The sequence below is a fragment of the Aplidium turbinatum genome, chromosome 1 (genome assembly GCF_918807975.1).
Source record: "Aplidium turbinatum chromosome 1, kaAplTurb1.1, whole genome shotgun sequence".
NCBI lineage: Eukaryota > Metazoa > Chordata > Ascidiacea > Aplousobranchia > Polyclinidae > Aplidium > Aplidium turbinatum.
The window spans coordinates 56,273,050-56,295,754 of NC_137472.1; the positions used below are offsets into that span (position 1 = coordinate 56,273,050).

The 22,705-nt window shown below is 35.3% G+C and overlaps 1 protein-coding gene and 1 pseudogene across 1 annotated transcript; one reads left to right on the forward strand and one right to left on the reverse strand.

The window, feature by feature from the left end:
* Positions 1–1,508: 1,508 nt before the first annotated feature.
* On the reverse strand, positions 1,509–21,810 carry LOC145783423 (deoxynucleoside triphosphate triphosphohydrolase SAMHD1-like). The gene is made up of 13 exons (XM_082595300.1): positions 21,670–21,810; positions 21,318–21,478; positions 20,788–20,903; positions 20,489–20,568; positions 19,477–19,656; positions 16,844–16,891; positions 16,029–16,262; positions 15,620–15,711; positions 10,263–10,383; positions 5,870–6,103; positions 4,378–4,443; positions 2,848–2,982; positions 1,509–2,422 (listed from the first exon to the last, which is right to left on the reverse strand). Exons 1-13 carry the CDS (start codon positions 21,808–21,810, stop codon positions 2,333–2,335), a joined length of 1,698 nt encoding a protein of 565 aa, XP_082451426.1. The 3' UTR covers positions 1,509–2,332.
* LOC145783466 (uncharacterized) lies at positions 7,579–8,156 on the forward strand (annotated as a pseudogene).
* Positions 21,811–22,705: the final 895 nt, after the last annotated feature.

Consider the following 22,705-nt stretch of genomic DNA (forward strand, 5'->3'; position numbering starts at 1 on the left):
CGTCTCTACATCAACGTCAAATATGCCTCTGTCACTTGTATCAAGTTGATGTAAGCTTGAAAATAGGAAAAATTCTCGTCTAGCTAAATTTCGCAGATAAAACACGAGCGTATTACTGAACCCAGACAGTGGCGATTTCACCTTAATTAGATTTACTTCGTTACCCTGAAGGGATAAATTCAATTCATTAAATTTGGAAAATATGTCTGACAAGTAGGCGATATCATTTCGCACAACCAGGAAGTCTTTCGCAAGGCCAGGGTCACCACTCTGTAGAAATTCCACGACAGTTTCAAACAGCGAATAAAATAGTGCAAGGCAATTTCCCTTGGAAAGCCATCGTAGGCTACTTCGGTGTGGAGTAGTAAGCGCTCAAAAGATCGGATTTAAGTAATCGCAGTGCTTCAAAGTAAGTCATGCGTTGCAACCTGAACAAACTTGCAAGGCACTGCGAAGCAACGTTGCCAACATAATCGCCACAATATCCTGCCACAAAGCTCTTATAGTCACCATCTTCGTTTGTATTTCTTTGAAGTGAAACTTGACAAAAAATACATTGCAATCCTCTTCTTGTAACTGCCCCGATTTACTCTCAGCGCCCCCCAACCGCCCACTTTATAGCCAGCGCCCCCTCCATGGTCGCAAATGCCCCCAGGGGGGCGCTGGCGTCCACTTTGGGAACCATTGGTTTAGATGATAAATCCAAGGGAAATGATCCCACTAGTGACTCTGTTTACAGTCAACTTCCTTTGTTGCTCGTCTTAACTTCTCTTATTGGCTTGTTAATTTCTTTCATTGTGTATAGAAATATAGCCTATTTTGATGAATAAACGATCTTTAATCTAATTGGTGAATCTGCAGTCTAGTCGACTGATATAGGACTTAGCCTATTATATCGATATAGAAATTGGAGATTGCCACACTTAATTGGCAACTTCAAGTTACTTCAATTCCAATTTATTAAACTTGAATTTGCCGATTAAGTGTGGTACTCTCTACTTTTTTAATTATTGCTGTCTAAGATGGCCCCACATCCCCACTAATTCATCGGATGTGATGCGGATGAACCTTGTGGACAAAATGCGTGTCAATCGCTGTCAATTCTTGCAAAACTAGGCTGCCGAGAAACCTTTGTTTTTGGAAAAGTTTTGATGCCTAACGTGGAGGCTACACCGTATGGTTGCAAAGCGCAGTGTGCGCTGTTCTATCATAAACCTCGTTGTGACATCAGGAAGGCAACTTCATATTGTTGGCAATGTTGGACAAATTTGCCAACCTTGTGCCAACACACACAACAAATGGCCAACGTTGGCCCAACAATCAATGTTTGCTGATTTGTTGTGACACCAGGAAGATCGTTCCTTCTCAACAACTTTCGATCACTTTGATTGAACGCGCGGGGTTCAAAGCTGTATATTGGCCAGCAGCGTTCTTCTTCATGCGTAGCAAGAAACAAATCTATAAAGTGAACTATAATAATCAACACAATGTCAATGAACATGTTATCAAATCATTTTTGAATTTTATTGGATTATAGTTTTTAATAGTCAATAAATCATCAACCATGACAATATTTATCATATAAAAGTGCTAATGTTGGTAAATAAAAAATACAAGTTTATTAAAACATCCTTCACATATCGATTCTATAACTTAACAGTCAAACAAAACAAAAATTACATTACCACAAAAATTGTTTAAGAACTTTAAGGGTGTTTGGTCCTTATAGTGCAATGAGCATTTACATCTTTTTCGTAATACTGAAATAAATCTTCATGAAAATTCAGAAGTGAGTACAATATAAAGTAAGACTTTTCGCGTAAGAATATGCTAGCTTTTATATTTTACACTAAATTAAAAATTTATTCATACATAATTAAAGTACACAAAAACTAAATACATAAATTTTACATATTGGTAAAAGAATAGTAATAACACATATTGATGCTTAAAAAGTGTCAAGCAATAGCAATGTTGCACAAATCTACTGACCCACAGACAAATAGATTCAATCTCTTAAATTAGATGGTTGATTTTATTCACGCTTTTGATTTCCATCAGCATAAAACCAATATATTTTAATTTTTTTTAATTTTACTATGAGAATTATTAATGCAGTTGGTACTTTATTGTCTAATTAAACACAACGAAATAATGACAGTTACTTAAAATAACAAACTAAAAGTTTAAGCTACTATGCTGTGCAACTGATTACAAATAGTATAGTACAAGTGTTTGTAAAATTGCAATTATTAATAGAATTTTACTACTAGTATTGTTTTATGTTATTAATTAATAGGATAATATCTATATTTTCGAAAGTTGATATTGATCAATGCTTTAGTTTCTTCCACTCATCGAACTTCGCCTTACACTCATCTTTTAACTCCTTTTTCTTGCAATAAACCTCCAACACTACGTCCTGTGACCATGAATTACATCATTTAGTCTTAAAATAAAAAAGCAAGAGAAAGCAACAAAAAAGGTATAAAAAAATTTTGCTTTGCATAACACACCACAAGTTTCAACCAATGCGGGTTGCATAAGTAGCCTAATCAGACTTGAGTAAAATCGTTAAACGATAATAAAATACTTTCATTTAAAAAAAAAAAAATTCATACTTTCATGATGATGAAATAATTTTATCAAATACATATCGTCGTTAATAAGCTGAACTATCGTAAGTCCAAATTTTTCAAAATTGCGTTTTTGATTGACTTGGTATCTTTATAGACAAACAGTTTATTTTGTTAAAGAATCGCAACTTCATCTATCTTAGTTTTGATGATACAGAACGATGAACTATAGAGTTACAATAGTTCAGCTTATTAGCGACGATTTACATACCATGAACTTCCTAGGGAGCATATGAAATCTTTCCTCTTTATCCATCGGCCTAGCACACTCTGATTGTTTTTTGGAATGAAACAAGAACTTGTCAACTGGATCCTCATCTTTTCTTCCGTAGTCGAACGTCTTTGCCTGTGAACGTATATACATTACAACTGTCTGAAGTAAATACAAAGTTGGCTGCTTTTATCAACTAATGGCCCAATCAAATATTTGGAAATACAACTGTTCAGAGTTTTTCAGTTGTGTTTTTCGACACCGTCATCATTACCAATATTATTATGCGTAAAACTATTGAATGGGCTATTGAACCTACTTCAATTCGATTTAAACTTAGCGATGTGTTTTATGAGTTTATTTATTTGTTAGGAAATGTCTATACCGAGAAGATAGATTTGATACAGCCAGGGTCGAATCCTATCAGCAACGTGAGGGCGGATGGTGTAATAAAGCAAAAGTAATGTAGCAAAGACAACTTTAAACATCTTATACATTACATCAGGCCACACCACACAACTAAATATGACAGCATTAAATAAAGTGATTTTTTATGTTTTTGCCGGACTGGAGGCCCAATCTCCTCTGACCACAAGATAGCCTACCCCACTGGATGTACCTCAGTAACAAACAGTCAAATATAATCAAAAGATCAATGAATCGGCAGGCTTATTACTTCATGAAGATATAGCGGTAACTAAACACAATTAATTAGAAGTATAGCATGGTTTGCGTAGCTAATCGGTAACCATGAATTTTAGAAGTAACATAATTTTAGGAATCCCTGCCGTTGAAAAGTATTAAAAATTGTTCAATGATCAATGTCTTCCAACTTAAGAGTGCTTGGTTATCTACCTGTAATCTTGCAACAACATACAAGTTAAAACCAGTGACGTATCTAGAAAGAAAATTTGAGGAGGGCAAAAGAAACTTTTGTGGGTGAAATATCATTCAACTTGAATTACAATGGGATTAAAAATATTAAAATTTATTTTTTGAAGAGGAGATTTCCTTCCCACACTCCTCCAATGGCTACATCCCTAGCTGAAACACATATTTTAATTTCAACCAGAACATTGATATGTAAACCTTATGTGGTTTTGTATAAAATAAATCGTCGGTTTGACAAATGAAACTTATTTTATGACAATGGGTACTATCATGTGCTGATTGTTTTCATAAAAATCGTTCATCACTAACAAACGCATTATCGTAATTCACAATTTTGTTTAATTCAATGTTAGAACTGCAGATCAACCGACATTTTAAAACTTTAATCCAACAGGCCATAGTCCTAAGAAGGACCGTAGGTTTTTCTATTTAGAGCAGGGTAGCCTGCTGTTCATAATCAAAAGAGAAATCAAGGACAATAGTCAAAGGGGCGCGATTCCACGCCTTTCAGTGACTTTAGGAAAACTCACCCACATGTTCTTGAGCGGTGTCGAACCTGCGCTCTGTTGAACGTAAACCCAGGGTTCTCACCACTCGAATATGCAGCCGTTAAGTTACGCTACTTTTTAAATTACGTACTAGCAAAATGCAATTGTCTTGAGCCAGTTGTCCAAAAATCTTTTTAAAGCTCTCTTCTTCTTCTTCCTGAGTATATCCAAATAACAAAGATGGTTAACATTAAAGCAATTAAATACATCGAAGAAAAATTAACATTGTTTTGTGATTAGCCTAGATAGCAACAACTTACATACTGTATATAAACCCATTTTTAACTTATTTCAGTCACTTATCCCGCCTTCGCTACTTAATTTTACTGTAAAGAACCGCATGCAGATAATATGCATAAACTCAAGCTATAATTTTAATGATTCAGAAAAGCTGAGATTTCCATATATGTAATAATATTCTTATTTGGTCTAAAAATGCGATGCACGTTCATCATCAGCAAATATTTACAAACTAAAATAGTTGCCTTAAACATAACCTTTTGATTTCGATACGGTCTTCAACGATATGATCATCGGCTTTGGTTTTTGACTTAGCTAGGGCTTTTTAGGTTGGTTTAAGTTTTTCACAAACAGTGTTATGTTGTACAGTAGCCTACCTACAGTACCTACAGTACATATACAAATATAATTTCAAATTTATTGTAGCATACAAACTAAATACATTTTAGCAAAAGCATTTTTAAAACTAATAGTGGTTTCAACATCTTTTTAATTGAATTGAATTGAATTGAAAACCTGAACTTCAACGCCCAATCGAAAATCGATCTGTTTGCTAATTAGAGTGTTTGTTATTATCTTTTCATTTGTAACAATTCATTTGTAAAAATCTCAATCAACGCGCCATATAACTTAAAAGTTGACAAAAAAATTTGCTTTTTTTTCGAAATATTATCATAGAAAAATATAAAATCGAGTAACGTAGTTGGGATTATTGTTGACAACTAGATCATTATGAGAGTTGATGTGTAGCCTAACTGGTAGTGCATTGTAGATGCGAAGAAATTATATTAAAAATTGCTCGTTCGTTACGTTAGACGACTAATTTTGCATGTTGCCAGCAAGGAACGCCATTCCACAATCACCAAATGGGATAATCATATTTGACAGCCAATCGCCATGTACAGTTGAGAACGCAAGAAGAGTTTTGATAGCATCGCTCAATCCAGGTAAACAGTCCGGTTACTTCATAATAGTCCAAGTCACAAATTTACAATGCTTAAATTACATACTGTACATTATAAATCCGTTGTTTAGGCTATAATATAATAAAAATAATGTTTGTTTTTATATAGCGCTTAATCTATCGCAGAATGTGTTGCTGCTCCTCAGCTCTTTATAAAGCAGACAGTGTCAATGGAGGCGCAACTGAGTACATTATCACTCGAATCCATTTCATTGTTCAGTGCCAAACAGGAATTAGATTCAGCACCATTTTTAAAAAGTCTTTAGTATGAACAGACAGGGTATCGAACCCATGCCTATTTGCCTACTGATTCAGAAGCGGAAGCACCAACCATTAAGCCACTGAGGCGGTTTAGAAAAGCAAAAAAATTTAAACTTACTTTCCATTTTTTTATTTTTTCTCGTACAGTTTTAGCTTCGGGAATTTTTTTGCCAGCGTATTTAATCTCAACACATCTGTGCAGAGTAGCCACGTCTTGTGGAACAATTTTGCTTCCAAGCCAGATGTAGTAGTCGTGCTTGGAAACTCGATTCAGGATTTCTCGAGCCTTTTTCATGTTTCCCCTCTCTCTTTCATTGTCAGAGTCATTTGAATCACAAATCTGTTCAATTATCTGTAATAATAGTAAAATGATGATAATCATGATAATAATCATAGAAGTAATAATACTAATAATAAAATAAATTACTAATACAGGAGATTTAAAGCTAACCTCACTTTATCTTTCCATTGTTTATCAGATTCCGCCATCAAATTCAATAATCACTGGTCAAAAAAAAAAATCTTGTTGCAAGAAATTTTTTGATCGATTCTGAATGAGTTTTAGCCACTGATGCCAAATCTGCAATCAGATTTTTTCTGCAAGCTCTAGTTTTTATGCAATACACCAGTGGATATTTTGAGGCTTGCAGCATTTGGTCTGAAATTTAAAACAAAATTCCAACTATTTAGTTCTAGTTACCACGGCAGTTAACCTCGATATACAGTTAACCTACGATTTATTCGTGAAGCAGGCATACAAAGCTTATTTTCAAGTTCCTCTGGGAGATCAAGAGAAGAAATGGCTCCACATATTGTCTGCCATAATTGCGAAGAAATGCTTAGAGACTGGACAAAGAAAAAACGTAACGGACTTCCTTTTGGTGTCCTCATGGTGTGGCGTGAACCGAAGGACCACTGCACTGCTTGTTACTTTTGTTTGATTAACACCAAGGGCATTGGCAGGAAAAACAGACAAAATATTTCTTATTCAAATATTCCTTCCGCTATTCGACCTGTCCTTCACTCTGAAACGTTTCCACCTCCAGTATTTAATGGTTTTGCATCCTCCGATGATCAAGAAACAGACTCTGAGATTTACCACGGTAGTATGGAATGCGAGTATACTAAGGAAGCAGATGCAGACTCAGAAGGCTCTAATTCTGAAACCATTCAGAAATTTAACCAGTCAGAACTAAATGACTTGGTACGAGACTTGGACTTATCCAAGCAGGCTGCTGAGCTTTTAGCATTAAGGCTTAGTGAAATACACGTATTGGACCGTTCCACAAAGGTTTCGTTTTTTAGGAAACGAGATGAAATGTTTATGTATTTTTTTTCAGAGGAAAAGCAGTTAATTTACTGCAATGATATTCCAGGCCTTCTCGTCCAACTAGGAGTTTCTTCATGTGATTCAAGTGAATGCGCTTATTTATAGACAGTTCCAGGCGAAGCCTAAAGTGTATTCTTTTGCACAATGGTAATGCATAATGGAGGAGTTGTTTCAGTTGATCATTCAACTGTCTTAAAAGAATCACATGATGATATTAAGCTAGTCATTGACTTGCTGAAATATCATCAGCACAATTGGATAATATTATGTGTTGAATTGAAAATGGTTGGTTCTTTACTTGGTCAGCAAAAAGGATACACAAAGTTTCCATGTTATCTTTGCATGTGGGACAGCAGAGCTTATGACAAGCATTGGACCCAAAAGGATTGGCCCAGCATACGTGAAACACTTGAAGCCGGCATGCCGAACATGTTAAACGATCCGATTGTAAGTAGAAACAAAATTTTTTTCCCCCTCTTCACATCAAGTTAGGGTTGATGAAACAGTTTGTAAAAGCTTTAAGCCCTGATAGCGACTGCTTCCAATATATTGTTCACACATTTCCCTCCATTTCATACGAAAAGATTAAAGCTGGTGTCTTCAATGGACCACAAATTCGAAGCCTTGTGCGAGACCAACAGTTCACCGATAAGATGAAAACCAAAGAGAGAGCAGCATGGTTGTCCTTTGTGGATGTCACTAAAAACTTCCTTGGAAACAAAAAAGCTCACAATTACCGTACGAGGTTCTTGTGAGCAAAATGCTCTTTGCTTTCCGCGACTTAGGATGCAGAATGAGCATTAAAGTGCATTTCTTATTCAGTCATCTGGACAAATTTCCAGAAAACCTTGGAGCTGTCAGTGACGAACAAGGAGAGCGGTTCCACCAGGATCTTATGAAAGTAGAAGAACGTTGCCAAGGCCGATGGAATCGACACATGATGGCAGATTACTGCTGGAGCATTAAACGAGACTGCCCCCAAAAAGCTTACAAACGCAAGAGCCTCAAACGCCAATTTTTGCCCAGCATGTAGTGTGGATTTCGCTTTCTATTTTCAGCCAGTGAACTTTTCTCACAACATCAAACTTTTAAAGGAGCTTATTTATGCTTGTAATTGCAATAGGCAGGGCCGGATTAAGGGTACTGTAGGCCTAAGGATGTTTACTAGAGAAGGGCCTAATTTTGCAAACCAAGCTATAGAAAAAGCAATAAAAATACATACATGAAAAATTGAAATTATTTACTGCAAAATAACATCAACATAACAGAAAAATGGCTAATGATGGCGCGTAATTGGTTTTGGAAACAAACGCAATTTTTAGTGTCGAATTTGCAGCAGATGGAAAAGATTTTGGAAAGAAATAGATAGTAGGTACCTATGGTAGCCTACTACTCTACCTAATGACACTCTAAACCAGGGGTTTTCAACTTTTCTTCCACGGACCCCTTCAGAGCAATCAATGTGGTCTCTCGACCCCCCATACAAGTATTCAACAAAAGCATATTTCATGCAAAATTTAACCAAATTTGATTCATGTCGACATCCAGTTATGTTTAGTTTTGCTGTTCCAACGTAAACTTCTGAAACGAAAAACGTTTTTTTGCAATGTTAATCAATCAATCATTTTATTTTTCGTCATTAACGCGTCCGGGACGAAAAAGATACTAACTACAAAAATCGATATAGACCTACCAGCACGTTAACGAACGGGAAAAGGTGGCAAAACTTATGTTAATTAGAAAAGGTGGAAAAACTTATGTTATTATGGCTTTTATTACATTTCCTCCGATTGTTATTTCCATTTTCTATCAATCTTAGCTGGATTCTGGATAATAGGAGAAAACATAATGAGAATAATCTACGTTTTGGCACTTTCACCGGTTGAGTTTATTGCAATCTTTTATGGATTTATTTAAATTAATTTCAGTGAGATGTTTGGTGCTGCAAAAACTTTGTCATTGCGCGCACCTGTTGCTGAAAGAACTTTCAAACAAAATAGCAGACACTAGTTTTTTTCAATGCCATTGAAAACGATAGCTTACTGAGAATTGAGAAATATGTATTTTGGATAGGATTCTACAATCTACATAATTTTGCTTTTTTACCATAGTGTGGTTGATCACTGGTCTGGTTACCTTCAGTCTGCACAAAGCAACGTACAAGAACTTCGTGAAAAATATCGAATGCATTCCTATAGTTAAAGCCTTGCAACGTCTGAAAGCTTAAACGATATAACCTCAAGTAAAGGAATGGTCGATTGCGAAAAAAACACACAGTTATAATCTTTTTTGGCAAAAAAGAATTGAAAACAATACACTGGAATTTCAAGAGCCTCGCGACCCTCCAAAAAACGACTAGCGACCTCCAGGTTGAAAACCCCTGCTCTAAACTAAATTTCAGTAAAAGTGGCGCCTACGACCTACGTGGCTTTGGAAATGGGCTCTTCATATGTATTGACTCACTCAGTCATTCGCTTTTAAACAAAAACTGTAGCCTACTGGTACTGGATCTGTAGGCCTATCACTATCAGCCTTACGAAAATTTAACCTTAAAAAAAATGAGGGCCGAATTTTTCCAGGGCCTAAGGCTATAGCCTTATTAGCCTAATGGTTAATCCGGCCCTGGCAATGCATGCAGTGCTATGGTTACAACTGTAATTGAAATGATTCGTTTGTTATGTATATAGCCTATATAGTTTTTGAAATTTTGTTTACAACGCTTTTCGAATGATTTTGTAATGTTTTTTCAAATATTTCGGTGCATTTCTATCAGTAAGTATAGATCTAAGCTATAGACAAAACAGTTAAGCAGTTATTTTAGTCGTGAAATATTTTTTTTCCTATTCATTAAAATATATTTTTTTTTGAAAAATATTCAGTTTTTACTCAAAAAAAGAAAAAAAAATCAAAATTTGCAAAAAATCTAGAGCTTCTAGACCAAAATAACGTCATATTCGGATTCAGCACCCCAAAACTACCCAAAACCAAGTGAATTTGAAAATGCAACAATTTTTTGTTGTCCAGTGTAATATGATTCTTGGCATTAAAGTAAAATGATTGTTATACAAACATACGCTATTACTAAATTATTTTATAGATTCAAGCAATGCATTCGGTTAGTTTGTATAAGCTCGCACGCAGGCTATCGCATACAAACGTTAGTGTAAGTCTCTAAGATTACATTGTCAGTGATCTTTTCAAAGGCCTCCATATCATCAACAGACTGAGCCATTGTTTTGTCTTGTCCGTTCCTTCCCTTAAATGTGATGTAGTCGTTTGCCAACACCATTGCATCACATATCCTGTAATGAAATAAATCAAATATTTTTGATGATAATAAATGAAACTATAGAAAGGACTTTCAGAGGAGGCTGAAAAGTTAAATTCTCTTTGCAACACGTGTGACGTCACGATAATTACAATAATTATAATAAACACAATCAATATTATCATCACTATTATGGATCTATAATAATCGTGAAAGCTCAGCAGCTTTTTGGGTGCCATTTTAGTTTTGCTGAAATTGATAGATTATAACAAGTTGTGTTTTACAACAAGCGTGCATACAAAAATTTTAAGGATCCTTGTGTAACTTTGCATCTTCAATAATATGAAGCAACCAGACAAAGATTAAAGAGCATCAAGGTCCATTACTTTTGTTTTAAAGTTTTAATACCAACTCATCATCATCATTAAGTTCCTTCCTCTCGTCGAGGGTTGGAGGCAATGAGGCGCCAAGTTTCTCTGTTTTAAGATTTTTCTACTTCTGTTTTGTAATTAAGGCCTGACCACTGACCAAATCATTAGTCCAAATTCTTGGTGGTCCAAATTCTTGGTGGTCTGCCCCTATTTCGTTTGCCGTTCATTTTTCCTTCTAGTAGTTGTCTTAATACCACCTAGTCTTAATACCAACTAATAAGTGCATTTATCCGACATAAAATTTGCCATGAAAAAAAGTGCAAAATTACATTCTTAAAACTAAGCTATAAACATAATTTCAACTCATAAAAATGTATTTTATGGCAAATATTTTGATTACAGATTATAAGACCAATGTCAACGCGCAACGCTAGAAAATGCTGTTTAAAATTATCACTAAGATGTTGGCACCATTACGATCATCCATAGCCCAAAAAGAGCCATAGGCATTTTTTCTATACAGCAGCGTACTATTCATAATTTTGAGAGAAATCAAAGCCGATAGTCAAAGGGGCGCCACTCCGCAATCGACGGGTGCCTTTAAGTGTCTTGCCAAATACACAATCACATGCTCTTGAGCGGTGTTGAACCGGCGTCCTATCGTCCTATAAAACGTCGAACGAGGGCTCTCACCACGCGGCCATGCAGCTTTTAAACGTCAAATGTTGGTAAATTGTTGTTTTGACTGGAGATTCATAAAATTACGAGATGACCAACTGGGCTACATTATCTGACAGGTGGAGGGTAAAGTCAGTGCTGTGTTAAACCCTTTGTGGGCCTCGGGGCCAGAATAATTTTGGGCCTTCTATCGTCAAGCAGACCTATAGTATTGTGTATATTTTCACTGCATTGATATGGAAATGTGGTTCACTTCAATAGACTTTCTCACCAGTTTAGAAAACAACACAAGTGTAAGTAACCGCAAACACAGGTCTATCATTTCTTAGCTACACCTTTGCTCGGAATGAAAGCCAAAAGTGTTAACAATTTCTAATAAAAAAAATACTGGCAATGGAGTATAGTCACGACGCGGTAATACCACCGTACCGCGCAGAATTTTGACTGTTTGAACTTTGCGTAGCGGTACCGGGATAAATTCTGAGGATAAAACCAAAACTGAAGAAATTATTAATTTTCATTCAGATTTGGTCATCTGGTCTGGTAACATTATTGTTTTTCACCAGTTTTATGGTTTATCTGGCAACACTACTTGTTCAGTCAACCAAGGTAAAAACATTATGATTGTGATTGTAAATTTTAATTTGTAAACAAAAACAGTGTCAAGAGTTTTGATAACCAGGTGTTTAATTATTTTTATTTAACATTATTTCATTCCAAGGCAAAGCTTTCATTATTTTATGCAGGCATTCAAGTTAATTAAAGCTTTTAGGTATGGTAGCCTTAGTTAGTGTCAAGAATAAACACTTAAACAGGTCACTTGTGAAAGAACGATTTTTATTTTGGATCAAAGCAATTTTAGTGGGCTACCATACAACATGTTACATGCCAGGCCTATAAGGTATTTGAAGATAAGAGAAATTTCATGTGCATATAGGCTATATTCAGAAAAAAGTAAATATATACAGAAGAAAGTTTCTGCTAAAAGTATCTAGCATTCAATAAAAAGCAACTCAGATGAGCTATAAAAGGTGGATAACAAGTGGTGCAAGTTCCTCAATTGCCTAAATAGGCCCTAAATTTTTTCCAAAATTTGTTTTTGCTTAATAGATTCCCTTGCATTTGATGTGCACTTGCACAAGTGCACTCTTATTCTTCATGGTGCAGACTGCAGAGGCAGTATGACATTTCGAGATGTTTGCGTTGTAGTGTACGGGAAGACACGTGCAGTGCGGCAGCGGAAAGGTTTTTTCTGCTCGTGACATCACTAGTCAAGGATATTTATATAATTACGGAATTGTAAGTGTTAAACATGAAATGATAAATCATAAAATAAATTGAATATATAGGTATGTGAATTCACAAAGGGCCCAACTCCATTTTTTTTCATTTCACTGTTTGTGCTTTCCGATTTCTTTCAATCAAAAGAGATGGAATACCGGTATGTGAATTCAAAAAGGGCCCTCTAGTATTTTTTTCATTTCACTATTTGTGCTTTCCAATTTTTTTCAATATCTTGTAAATTATACTAAAAAACAGCCAAATTGTTCAAACATATCGATAAACACATAAAAAATACCCTATCAATATTTCCATTGATTTTGAAATGGGCCCAACTACATCAATTACACTTCAACTTTCTCCACAGAATGTGCTTTCCAATTTTTTTCAATATCTTGTAAATTATACTAAAAAACAGCCAAATATTTCAAACATATCGATAAACACATAAAAAATACCCTATCAATATTTCCATTGATTTTGAAATGGGCCCAACTACATCAATTACACTTCAACTTTCTCCACAGAATCTTCACCGAGTGAACTTATTAGGTATGATGCTTCTTACCAGTAAGCATAAAATCATTATCGAAGTTTCACCACAAAAGTAAATGACCAAAATAATTAATACGGTTGTGCAAAAACACTTTGTGGCAACTGGGCCCTTCTTGAATTCAATATTCAATTGCATCCCACCTGTTATATATATGTTAAATATATTTCTGCAGATCATGTTACCGGAACTAAGGTTATCGCATTTTAACTTTCTTTTGTTTTTAGAGATGTTTCAGTGTAGTAAGGGCCCAAATTTGAGATGTTGTAGTATAATAAAACCTAAATCATCTTAATGATGGACAAGTACATGCAGTAAACTTTAGAAAATCAAAAAAACTTCACTGAAACGCAAATGTCTGTTATTTGTGGGCCCCTGAGATGGTGGGCCCGGGGGCCGGGCTCCCATTGGCCCTCCCCTTAACACAGCACTGGGTAAAGTAGGCTACTGCCAGATATTTTTTAAACTTTTTGGAAAAGTTTAAAAAATGTTGTTTTTTTGACATATTTAAAGCAGTGGTCACCCAAAGCTTGCTTGTGTAAAACAAACCCGAAAAGAAAATTAAAGTTGCACAAAATTGAGATAAAGCATTTTTTAGTTGTGTTGCATTGTGGCAGTGGCAGAATTATAAACAACTTGAGATATGCAGATGACACTACCCTTTTGGCCGAGAACACACAAGATCTTGAAGACTTAATCATCAAAGTGAAAAAGGAAAGTGAAAGGGCTGGATTGAAACTCAACATCAAGAAAACAAAAATTATAACAACTGGTAAACCAGATAATATAAACATCAAGATCGAAAATCAAGAAATTGAAACAGTGAATGAATTCATATTTTTAGGCTCAAAAATAAGCTGGGATTGTAATAACTCACCAGAGATAAGGAGAAGAATAGCGCTGGGAAGAAATGCATTTGTTGGAATGAATAGCATTTGGAAGAGCAAGGATATAAAATTAGAAACAAAAAAGAAGCTGATCAAAACTATAATATTCCCAATTGCAACTTACGGATGCGAAACATGGACAATGAACAAAACAGACAGAAGAAAGATTGACGCATTTGAATTGTGGTGTTGGAGAAGATTACTGCGTGTTCCTTGGACAGCCAAAATAACAAATGAGAAAATTCTTGAACAAATTAAACCGGACATATCCCTAGAAGCTAGAATTGTCAGGCAGAAACTTTCATATTTTGGCCACATAATGAGAAGCAAATCAATGGAAAAAGACATCATGCTTGGTTTGGTGAGCGGAGGAAGAGGAAGGGGGCGCCCGAAAACAAGATGGCTTGACACGATTGTAAATGACAGTGGCATGGGAGTGCATGAATTGAAGGAGGCTGCGTGGGATCGAGAGATGTGGAGAAAGATGACGTATAGAGTGACCGAGAGTCGTAAACGACTGAACGGATGATGATGATGAGTTGTGTTGCCTTGCATTTCGCGCAAAACTTAAATCAAATAAAACTTGCACGTTTATAAAATATATTACGAAGCATTTAAAGACAAAAACATTTAATAAACTTAAAATACACCTATGTTGTGCAAATACTTATGGTTAGTTTTAATTAGGCAAGCTTTGGGTGACCATTGGTTTAAAAATAGAGAAATAAAACAAAGTAACTTTAGCGGGTTTAACAGGATGTATTACATACACAACTATAACATAATTAAAAATAAACTCTGAGGTTTTCGACACGTAGGTGTGTCCTCATCAGGAATTACATATCTGCAATATACAAAATGAAAATTGTAAAGTAAATTTGACTTTGCACTACAACTGTAACTGTATACTAACGAGTAACGACACTTTAGAGTCTAGACTGACAAGCACAAAGTGAACAAGTTATACAAGAATAATTACAAGTAAATTATACGGTGGGAAAAAGATCACATGAGGTGTAAAGTACAGGCAGTTGACAAACAATTAGAACACACACATAAGGAATGATGAGCCACAGGCGAATAACTGCCGGTTGAGAGCGGATTATTACGTTTGATTATTAAGGCTTCCATGATCTTAGTCTGAAATTCAGATCTGCCACGAGAGATGATTTTAAATTGGTCGATCGAGACATTGTCAGTGCACGTTTATATTTTATTTCTCCACAGTTCAACTAAGCAAACTCTCTACCAATGCTTTAAAAATGTCAAAAAAATGTTTTTTAATTCTTTCTAAAATTTAAAAGATATCTAGCAATACTTTACCCTCCACTTGTTTGATAACGTATTGTTGTTGTTATAAAAATTACATAACCGCTATACACGAAACTTTTATTTATCAACACCAAAACTTATTGTCACAAAAAGATTTGTTTTTGCAGCTTCTTTTGTTGTAAAGTTTTTCTCTGTATAACTAAAATGATTTTTTGCATGTATACTTACATGGCCTCTACTGCAGTACTGATTCTATGTTTGTATGCTCGTCGATGCAAGGCATCTCTGGTGTGAAACATCTCGTACAGGTTTTTGCATTCCTGTCCAACATCGTTTAACGTAACAACAGCGAAACTGCTTTATGAAAGATTATCAATTCTGACATGCGTGAAAACATAGAGACATAATTAACTCTGAATTTATAAATATTAAAACATATGTAGGTTTGCGCTTTGCAACGTAAGAGAAATGCTTGTTTGTTTCTTTTTAATAATAAAAATAAAGTTTCTTTTTAATAATGATACAAGAATTAACTTTTCCGCCCTGCAAAGGCAACGTAGTAGGCAACAGGTTTCATCAATTGTGAATATAGAAACATAAAGTAGGTGATAGAATAGTACAAAATAATTTGTCTTACCTTGTCCCTCGCGCAAATCTGCAGGTCTATGTCCATTCTATCACCTGCATCATTGATATTGCTTTCATTAGTGCCGCTGTCACATTCCTGTTGTCGGGTACATCTTTTGAGCACTTTCATGTTCTTCATAAATCGAATGTGATCAAAGCTGTTTGATATGCCCAGCTGGTGGCAGTCGCGGGCAAAGTAATCCCACTTGTCAACATCCACTCCATTCCGTTTGTTTGCAACGATCTGTTAGTTCAATTTAGTTTTTTTTCTGCTGGCGAATAATTAAAAATAGCCTACACAAAACACGATAAACACAAATAATTCGCACAGTAAGAATGGCAGCGAAAGACCAAAAGGTCACCAAAGTCAGTATTATTGTTACATAACACATTGATTGACGTGTTGAATAAATGTTAAGTTGTTTGAAAACCTGTTACCAGTTAAAAATGTATTAAGAATAATCATGATCATGTGCCTGTTGTGATACAAGGGTTGGTTCATAATGATCCTCGAAGCCGTGTTGGACATTTAAGAAGTTTGGAAGACCATGATTGCAAAGGCATTTGAGATATTAAAAATAAAACAGTAAAGGCAAACGTTTGAAAAATTTCAATCGCATAAAATTCAACAGTGCTATTAAAATAATTGAAAGTATTAACAATTTGATCACAATTGTTCGAATTTAGACACTCGATTATTTCAGAATAATTTCCATTTAGTTTACATTTTACTATATTTGAATATATTTTAATTGACCACTAAACTATAACTAACTATGTGTCGGAATAAGCTTACATTTTTCGGTTTCTTGTAACTAGTATTACCTCATACAAAAAACTTTTATCTCTTGATCTTCCCTTGTACCTCCACCTCTAAAAATAACATAGCTCTATGAAGTTTATAAGTTGTTATGGGTGTAGCCTATTTCAATTTGTTGTAAACAAACTCTGCTTACCAATAATAGTAAATAAAAGTAGAAGAACTGAAAACTGTAACGACTTTGAAGGACAAACTGGATGAAATTTACAGTTATAGCTTCACAGGAAAATCAGTTTTAACCCAATAAAAGCCGCCACAAGTTCCCATTGCTCTTTTTAGGAAATATTTCAACCACAAAGTTTTATTGTCATAAGTTTTGAATGAGTTTAAAAAAATTTGATCATTTTTGCTTTTTTGATGCATTTTTTTGTTTGCATTTTAAAAGGACACTGGCCACATAGTCAAATGTAAATCTCGCGATACCTTAACATAAGAAGGAGTTTGTTTCGGTAGAAATTTGTCAGATCTTTCTTGAAGGACGTTTCAAAGTTATTGTATGAACATATTATATTTACGGTAGCCATCGGCGTAGCTAGTGGGAGGGTGTCCCCCCAGTAGGCAGTCTTCCCCCCGGTCGGAAGCTTGTGGAAGTAGAATATTTTTAAACGTAAACGAAAAAGCATAGTCAAAATCTTTTTTGAAATGGATTTGGATCGAATTATATTTGCTGGTTCCTACTTCACGCGTTCAGGGATGCAAAATCATGGTCCGCCGCGAGCGGCACAAACCATAGCGATACGCCACTGACAGTCGTCGGCTCCAGCTCGTGACCGAGCATTGGTTTCGTCATCAAATCGAATTTGGCTTTGGATGGTGATGTCATATATGGCTTTGGAGGCCAGTATATGATGGAAAAGACGTGGGCAAAAGTCACATTGTATGGAGGGTAAGGATTGTATGGAGGGACGTGATGGTTTCAGCTTTTCTAGTGTTCGTTTTTCTTGGGCTTTTTGTATCTTTTTTTTTCAAAAATTTCCGTGCCTTCCTTAGATCTTTTTCTCCTGAGTAATCTGTCACTAGCAAGGTTTTCCCATGAATCCAGATCAATGTTTGCATGGTTGAGGGAGACTTTCAGCTGATCTTTGTATCTCATTTTTGGTCTTCTGGGGGGGTTTCCTGTCTCTAGTTGTCCCTCCTCGTTGTTCCTTCTCATGACATGTCCTGTCCAGCGAAGGCAATGTTGCAATATGGTGGCTTCTGAACTGGGAAACCTAGCACGATCAAGGATTGCATCTTTGGTGAGACAATCTTCCCAACGAGTGCATAGAATTTGACCCAGTTTCCTCTGCTGAAAATTTTCAAGACGTTTGATGTAACGGCGGTATAATGTCCAGGTTTCACAAGCATAGAGAAGAGTGGATAGAACGACTGCCCGTAGGATCATAATTTTTGTGCGGATAAATATAGCATGGTTATTGAAAACACGATGGTTAAGTCTTCCATAGGCACAATGTGCTGCTTTTACACGATGTTCAATATTCTTTGACAGTGTTACAAACAACCAAAAAAATGTGGCCATGTGGCCGCTGTCCTTTTAAAAGGCAACAATAAATATAAAGCAAAATAAACAAATAAAAGAAGCAAAACCTTACACAAATTAGAGTGTAGTAGGAAGCACAATATTACAGAGTGTTAAACTATGAAGAGACATAATTCATATATATTACCAATAGGCAATAAAACGTGCATGTTCCTCCTCACTTCACTTCATCGGGCTCTTCTCATTTTTCAACAATTTTCAAACTTTCACAAAATTCAGAAAAAGTACGTTGTTCGCAAATATTTATCAACACCTTCCAAAACAGACCCTAAACAACTACTAGCAAGTCCAAAATGATTCAATCAAAATAAGATGATGCAATACTGATGCATTCAAAACGATGTCCTTTTGAAAGGACACCGGCCGTAAATGGGTTAAATAGACTCAGTTGTGAGAGAAGGTTAGACATAAAATTGTTAACAATTGAGCAGTATTAGGTTTCAAGGATGTCTTTTGGCTGACACTGGAAAAAGTGCAATACATTTAACTCACTGTCCATCGTGCATCTAATTCAAAACCATAGCAAGCTTTTGTTATAAAAATAAGTTAAACTATTACAATATGTTGCAAGCGATAACCCACATTTATTCTGACGACAACCGACTTATTTAGGAGACTGCAACAAGCAATGGCGACTTGTCTAATATTGCAGAACACGAAACCATTGTGTTGTGATATAACTCACCGGTGAAAATAAAATTAAGTGCCAAAAAAAACTTGGCACGCAAAGAGGAAGCTATACTGTAGCCTATGAAAAAAATTAAATTTTATCAATCAAACATCAAAAAAAAACTTAATAAAAAAGCGACAGAAAAATGACCAGTTTAAGTTCGAAGAATCAAATTCTATACGTATAGCCTACCACTTCACAGTTTACAATCAGCATGAAGCTATACTTTAAATTTGTCATAAGCAATTTTATGTTATTTTGTTTGGCAAAGACCAAAAATAAAATACCACCATTTCAGTTCATCACATAAAGTTTTTAATTAATCAGCCAACTTTCAAAAAATATTCGTTTGCTGTATAGTCAATTGAAAAAATAATTTTGCAAACCTGATTATCCCAAGCTAAACCCTAATAGTAAAAACGACTTACTTCAGGACTCGGTTTTTGCTTTCCATTGATCATTTCTTTTATGAAAACTACATTGCGCCACTCAGTGACGTCAGATCCGTCTTCATCACATCCCAAACGTTTCTTGAATTCCACTTTAACATTATTGTTTCTATCGTCTTTGAGAATGCGATCAAACATAAGACAAGATCTCTCTTCATGCTAAAAGAAACGCAATTTAATCCAAAAAGAATCAAATCATTGAAATGCCCAAAATGAGAGTGTTGTCTTATGCAGCTTGTTATTAAAGTAAGTTAATATCACAAGAACGGTTGTATTTTTAAGCTTATGAAAAGACAATGGTTGAAAAGAGATGTAAATTCAAATTACAGTAGTGGAAAGTTAGTTCTGGGTTATATTGTTTTGATGTAAAAATAATCTACGCAAAGTGGGCTACTTTGCTTAGTCCTTTGTAACCTACCATGAGTGTAAAACTGCTTGGGATAGGCTATACTACTAAATTGATGGGTGTGTGCGTATTTCGAACAGAAATGAAAACATATAGAAAAGTATTTATTAGTGCTGCTGCTTTTTCCAAAATTATAGCTTTAAGCGGTTGTGTTATCAAATATATCGTCACTTAATTTTATTCTTTGCCTTACCATGATTTATACCCACTGCATTATTTTCTGGATAGATTAATATTTATATTGTATAGCTTACATTTTAAATCAATAAACCTATACATCGTAAGCGAAAATTTTCTGAGGAAATCATAGTACAGTATGGCAAACACATACAGAAACAAAATAGTCTATTACTACTAAGGCTTAAACATGGCCCGTTTTATTTTAAACATTAGAGTCAATTCTAGCCTAGACTCTGAACGTAAAGGTCCAAACGCAATTAATTTATTGACATAAGGCAAATGGCTGTTCAAGTTAATGCTGGCAACTTTGCAAAATATTAAGCATAGCCTGAACTTTTGAGTTGCAAAGTAACTGTTAACTACTGAATGTCAATCTAGCAATATAAAGCCATTCTGAGTACTTACTTCCCAGTATTCTTCCTGGTTTGTATTTCCTACCTCTTTCAAGAAATGGTGGTCAAACATGTGAGAAAAAGGTCCGTGTCCTGAAAACAAAATTTTGACATTAAAATGTGGTAAAGTCCATAAGGTAACTCAAAAGCCACTTTGCTTTCAACGTTTTTGATTTGATCCATTGTAGCTATCTAGTTTAAGACATTTCTTACTGACTTTGGATGATGTCATAACAACTATAGTTGAAAATTTCCTTGAAATAAAAGCTAAATCCTGAAATAAAAGCAAACCTAAATCCTGTTACAACAAACCTAAATCATGACACAGTCCAGCTAACTCAACGCATAAAACATCTTTTTCATCGATATTCAACTCTGGCTGTGTGGACTGTAAGTGTCGAACGAGCTCTCCAGCTAGATGACTAGCCCTAAAAGAAAATTGAAACAATTTCGAAGCATCTTAGCTTTTAACGTAGGTAAAAAAACACGATGTTTTACAACCTAAGTTGCAGAGTTTAGATTGACCAATATTTTTCTGAAACTGTTGTACAATGTACAGTGTACAGGATTATGAAAATCTTCCTATAGTATAGGCTATACTGTATAGGCTTTTCATGTAAATTTATTGTAACGATTGAAGGTAATGCATCCTTAATAAAAAACACTGCATTCATGTAACCGACAAAACTTAAAACCGACGAAGGCTATCATCAATTCATCATGGTGTAAACTGTAAACTATATATCCACTTTAAGATGTGTGATTGCAAAAACTACTTTTTTAATGTGGCAAAAAACAATATACCACAGAGTAAATAAATAATTTCACAGTAAACTAGCTACCCAATGGAATGTTCAAATCTGTTATGAGAGGCTCCTGGGTAAAGAAAGTAATTTCCTCCAAGTTGTTTGATGTTTTTTAGTCTTTGAAATTGAGGGGTGTTGATGAAATTCACCAACAAAGAATCGAGCTCTATGTGTTTATGAATCGGGTCGTTGAAGCACTGAAGCAAAAGTAACATTATTCTTCATGAATGTCATAGCCTATCACAAAGTAATTTAAATAATAAATAATCCAATGTCTTTAAGTTCAAGCTTGGTGTGGTAATTATAGTTAACAGCTACCATGAACCAATATCTCTGAAAACAAGTCTGATGAAGTTTGCTTGTCTTACTGAGAAACAGTCCGTCTTACTTTTTTCTTTGCTGGAAATTCTCCCATTGCATTAATTTCCAATCGTTTGTTATCAGGATTGTTGTAGAAACAAAAAGTTTTTTTGATTATTGTGCAATTGCAAAACAAACGGAAAACAGTTAGCCCTAAATAACTTTTCATTTTGGCTACACCTGCAGACAGTAGCACACCGTTACGGTTTTTTTTTGCCGAACTTTCGGCTTCTTTTTTCGGCAACTTCCGCTCCGGCTTTTTGGCCTTCTCAGCGCAACAAACTTTCTTCTGTTTTGCTACAGTCTTTAGTAGCCTGAATGAAAAAGTTAAACACAAGCAATCCCTGTTTTATACATCCCACATTTTTTCTTGTTACCTTCCACGCCTGCACTCAGAACATACTCAGTGTTTTAATTTAGAAGCTATTGACGTTTTTACGTCATTGATTGCGTAAACCTACTGTATATTTGCAACAATATGTCGATGAAAAAAACTTTGCTTCAATCAAATTTAACTGTTCGTTACTTATAAAAAAACATGTTCAAACGCAACTGGCATTATAACTAGTTCAAGCCATTAGTTGCACCCTGCAAGTATAGTGTTACGACAGCAAATCATACCTGCCTATACTGTAGTGTTGGGCAGTTTTAAAATATTTCCAATTTTGGCTATCGAATTTAGAAACTAGGAACCTACAGTGCTCACCAGTGGTGGCTCGTGCCATGGGATGCAGGGATGCAGGGCTGCAGCCCCACCTGAAAGAAAGAGAAGAGGGAAAATATGCTCTGTGTTTGTCCGACCCGGTTACTTTTTTCACTTAAGAATTGCGGATCGAAAATTAAAATATCAAAAGTTTCATTTGGCAACACCGACTTTGGGCAAACTTCTCTGCAGCTAGAGATTCTGGATTTCAAGCGCTCTGATTGGCTAAAAATTATCCTTGAAGCTCCGCCTCTTTTGGTATTTTACAATAATTTTTGAATCTGTTGGGGCTGCATGGAAAACAGCCCCACCTAACCAAATAACTTTACAGACTTTTTAAAGTTAGTTTTTATTTCGCAGT

Coding starts and splice junctions, on each gene's coding strand:
- LOC145783423 (XM_082595300.1), bottom strand. CDS start 21,810: ATGAAAAGTTATTTAGGGCTAACTGTTTTCCGTTTGTTTTGCAATTGC. Junction 16,263..16,843: donor ATAAAAGTTTTTTGTATGAG/GTAATACTAGTT, acceptor TTGAACTAACAG/ATCGTTGCAAACAAACGGAA. Junction 10,384..15,619: donor AGTACTGCAGTAGAGGCCAT/GTAAGTATACAT, acceptor ATTTCATTACAG/GATATGTGATGCAATGGTGT.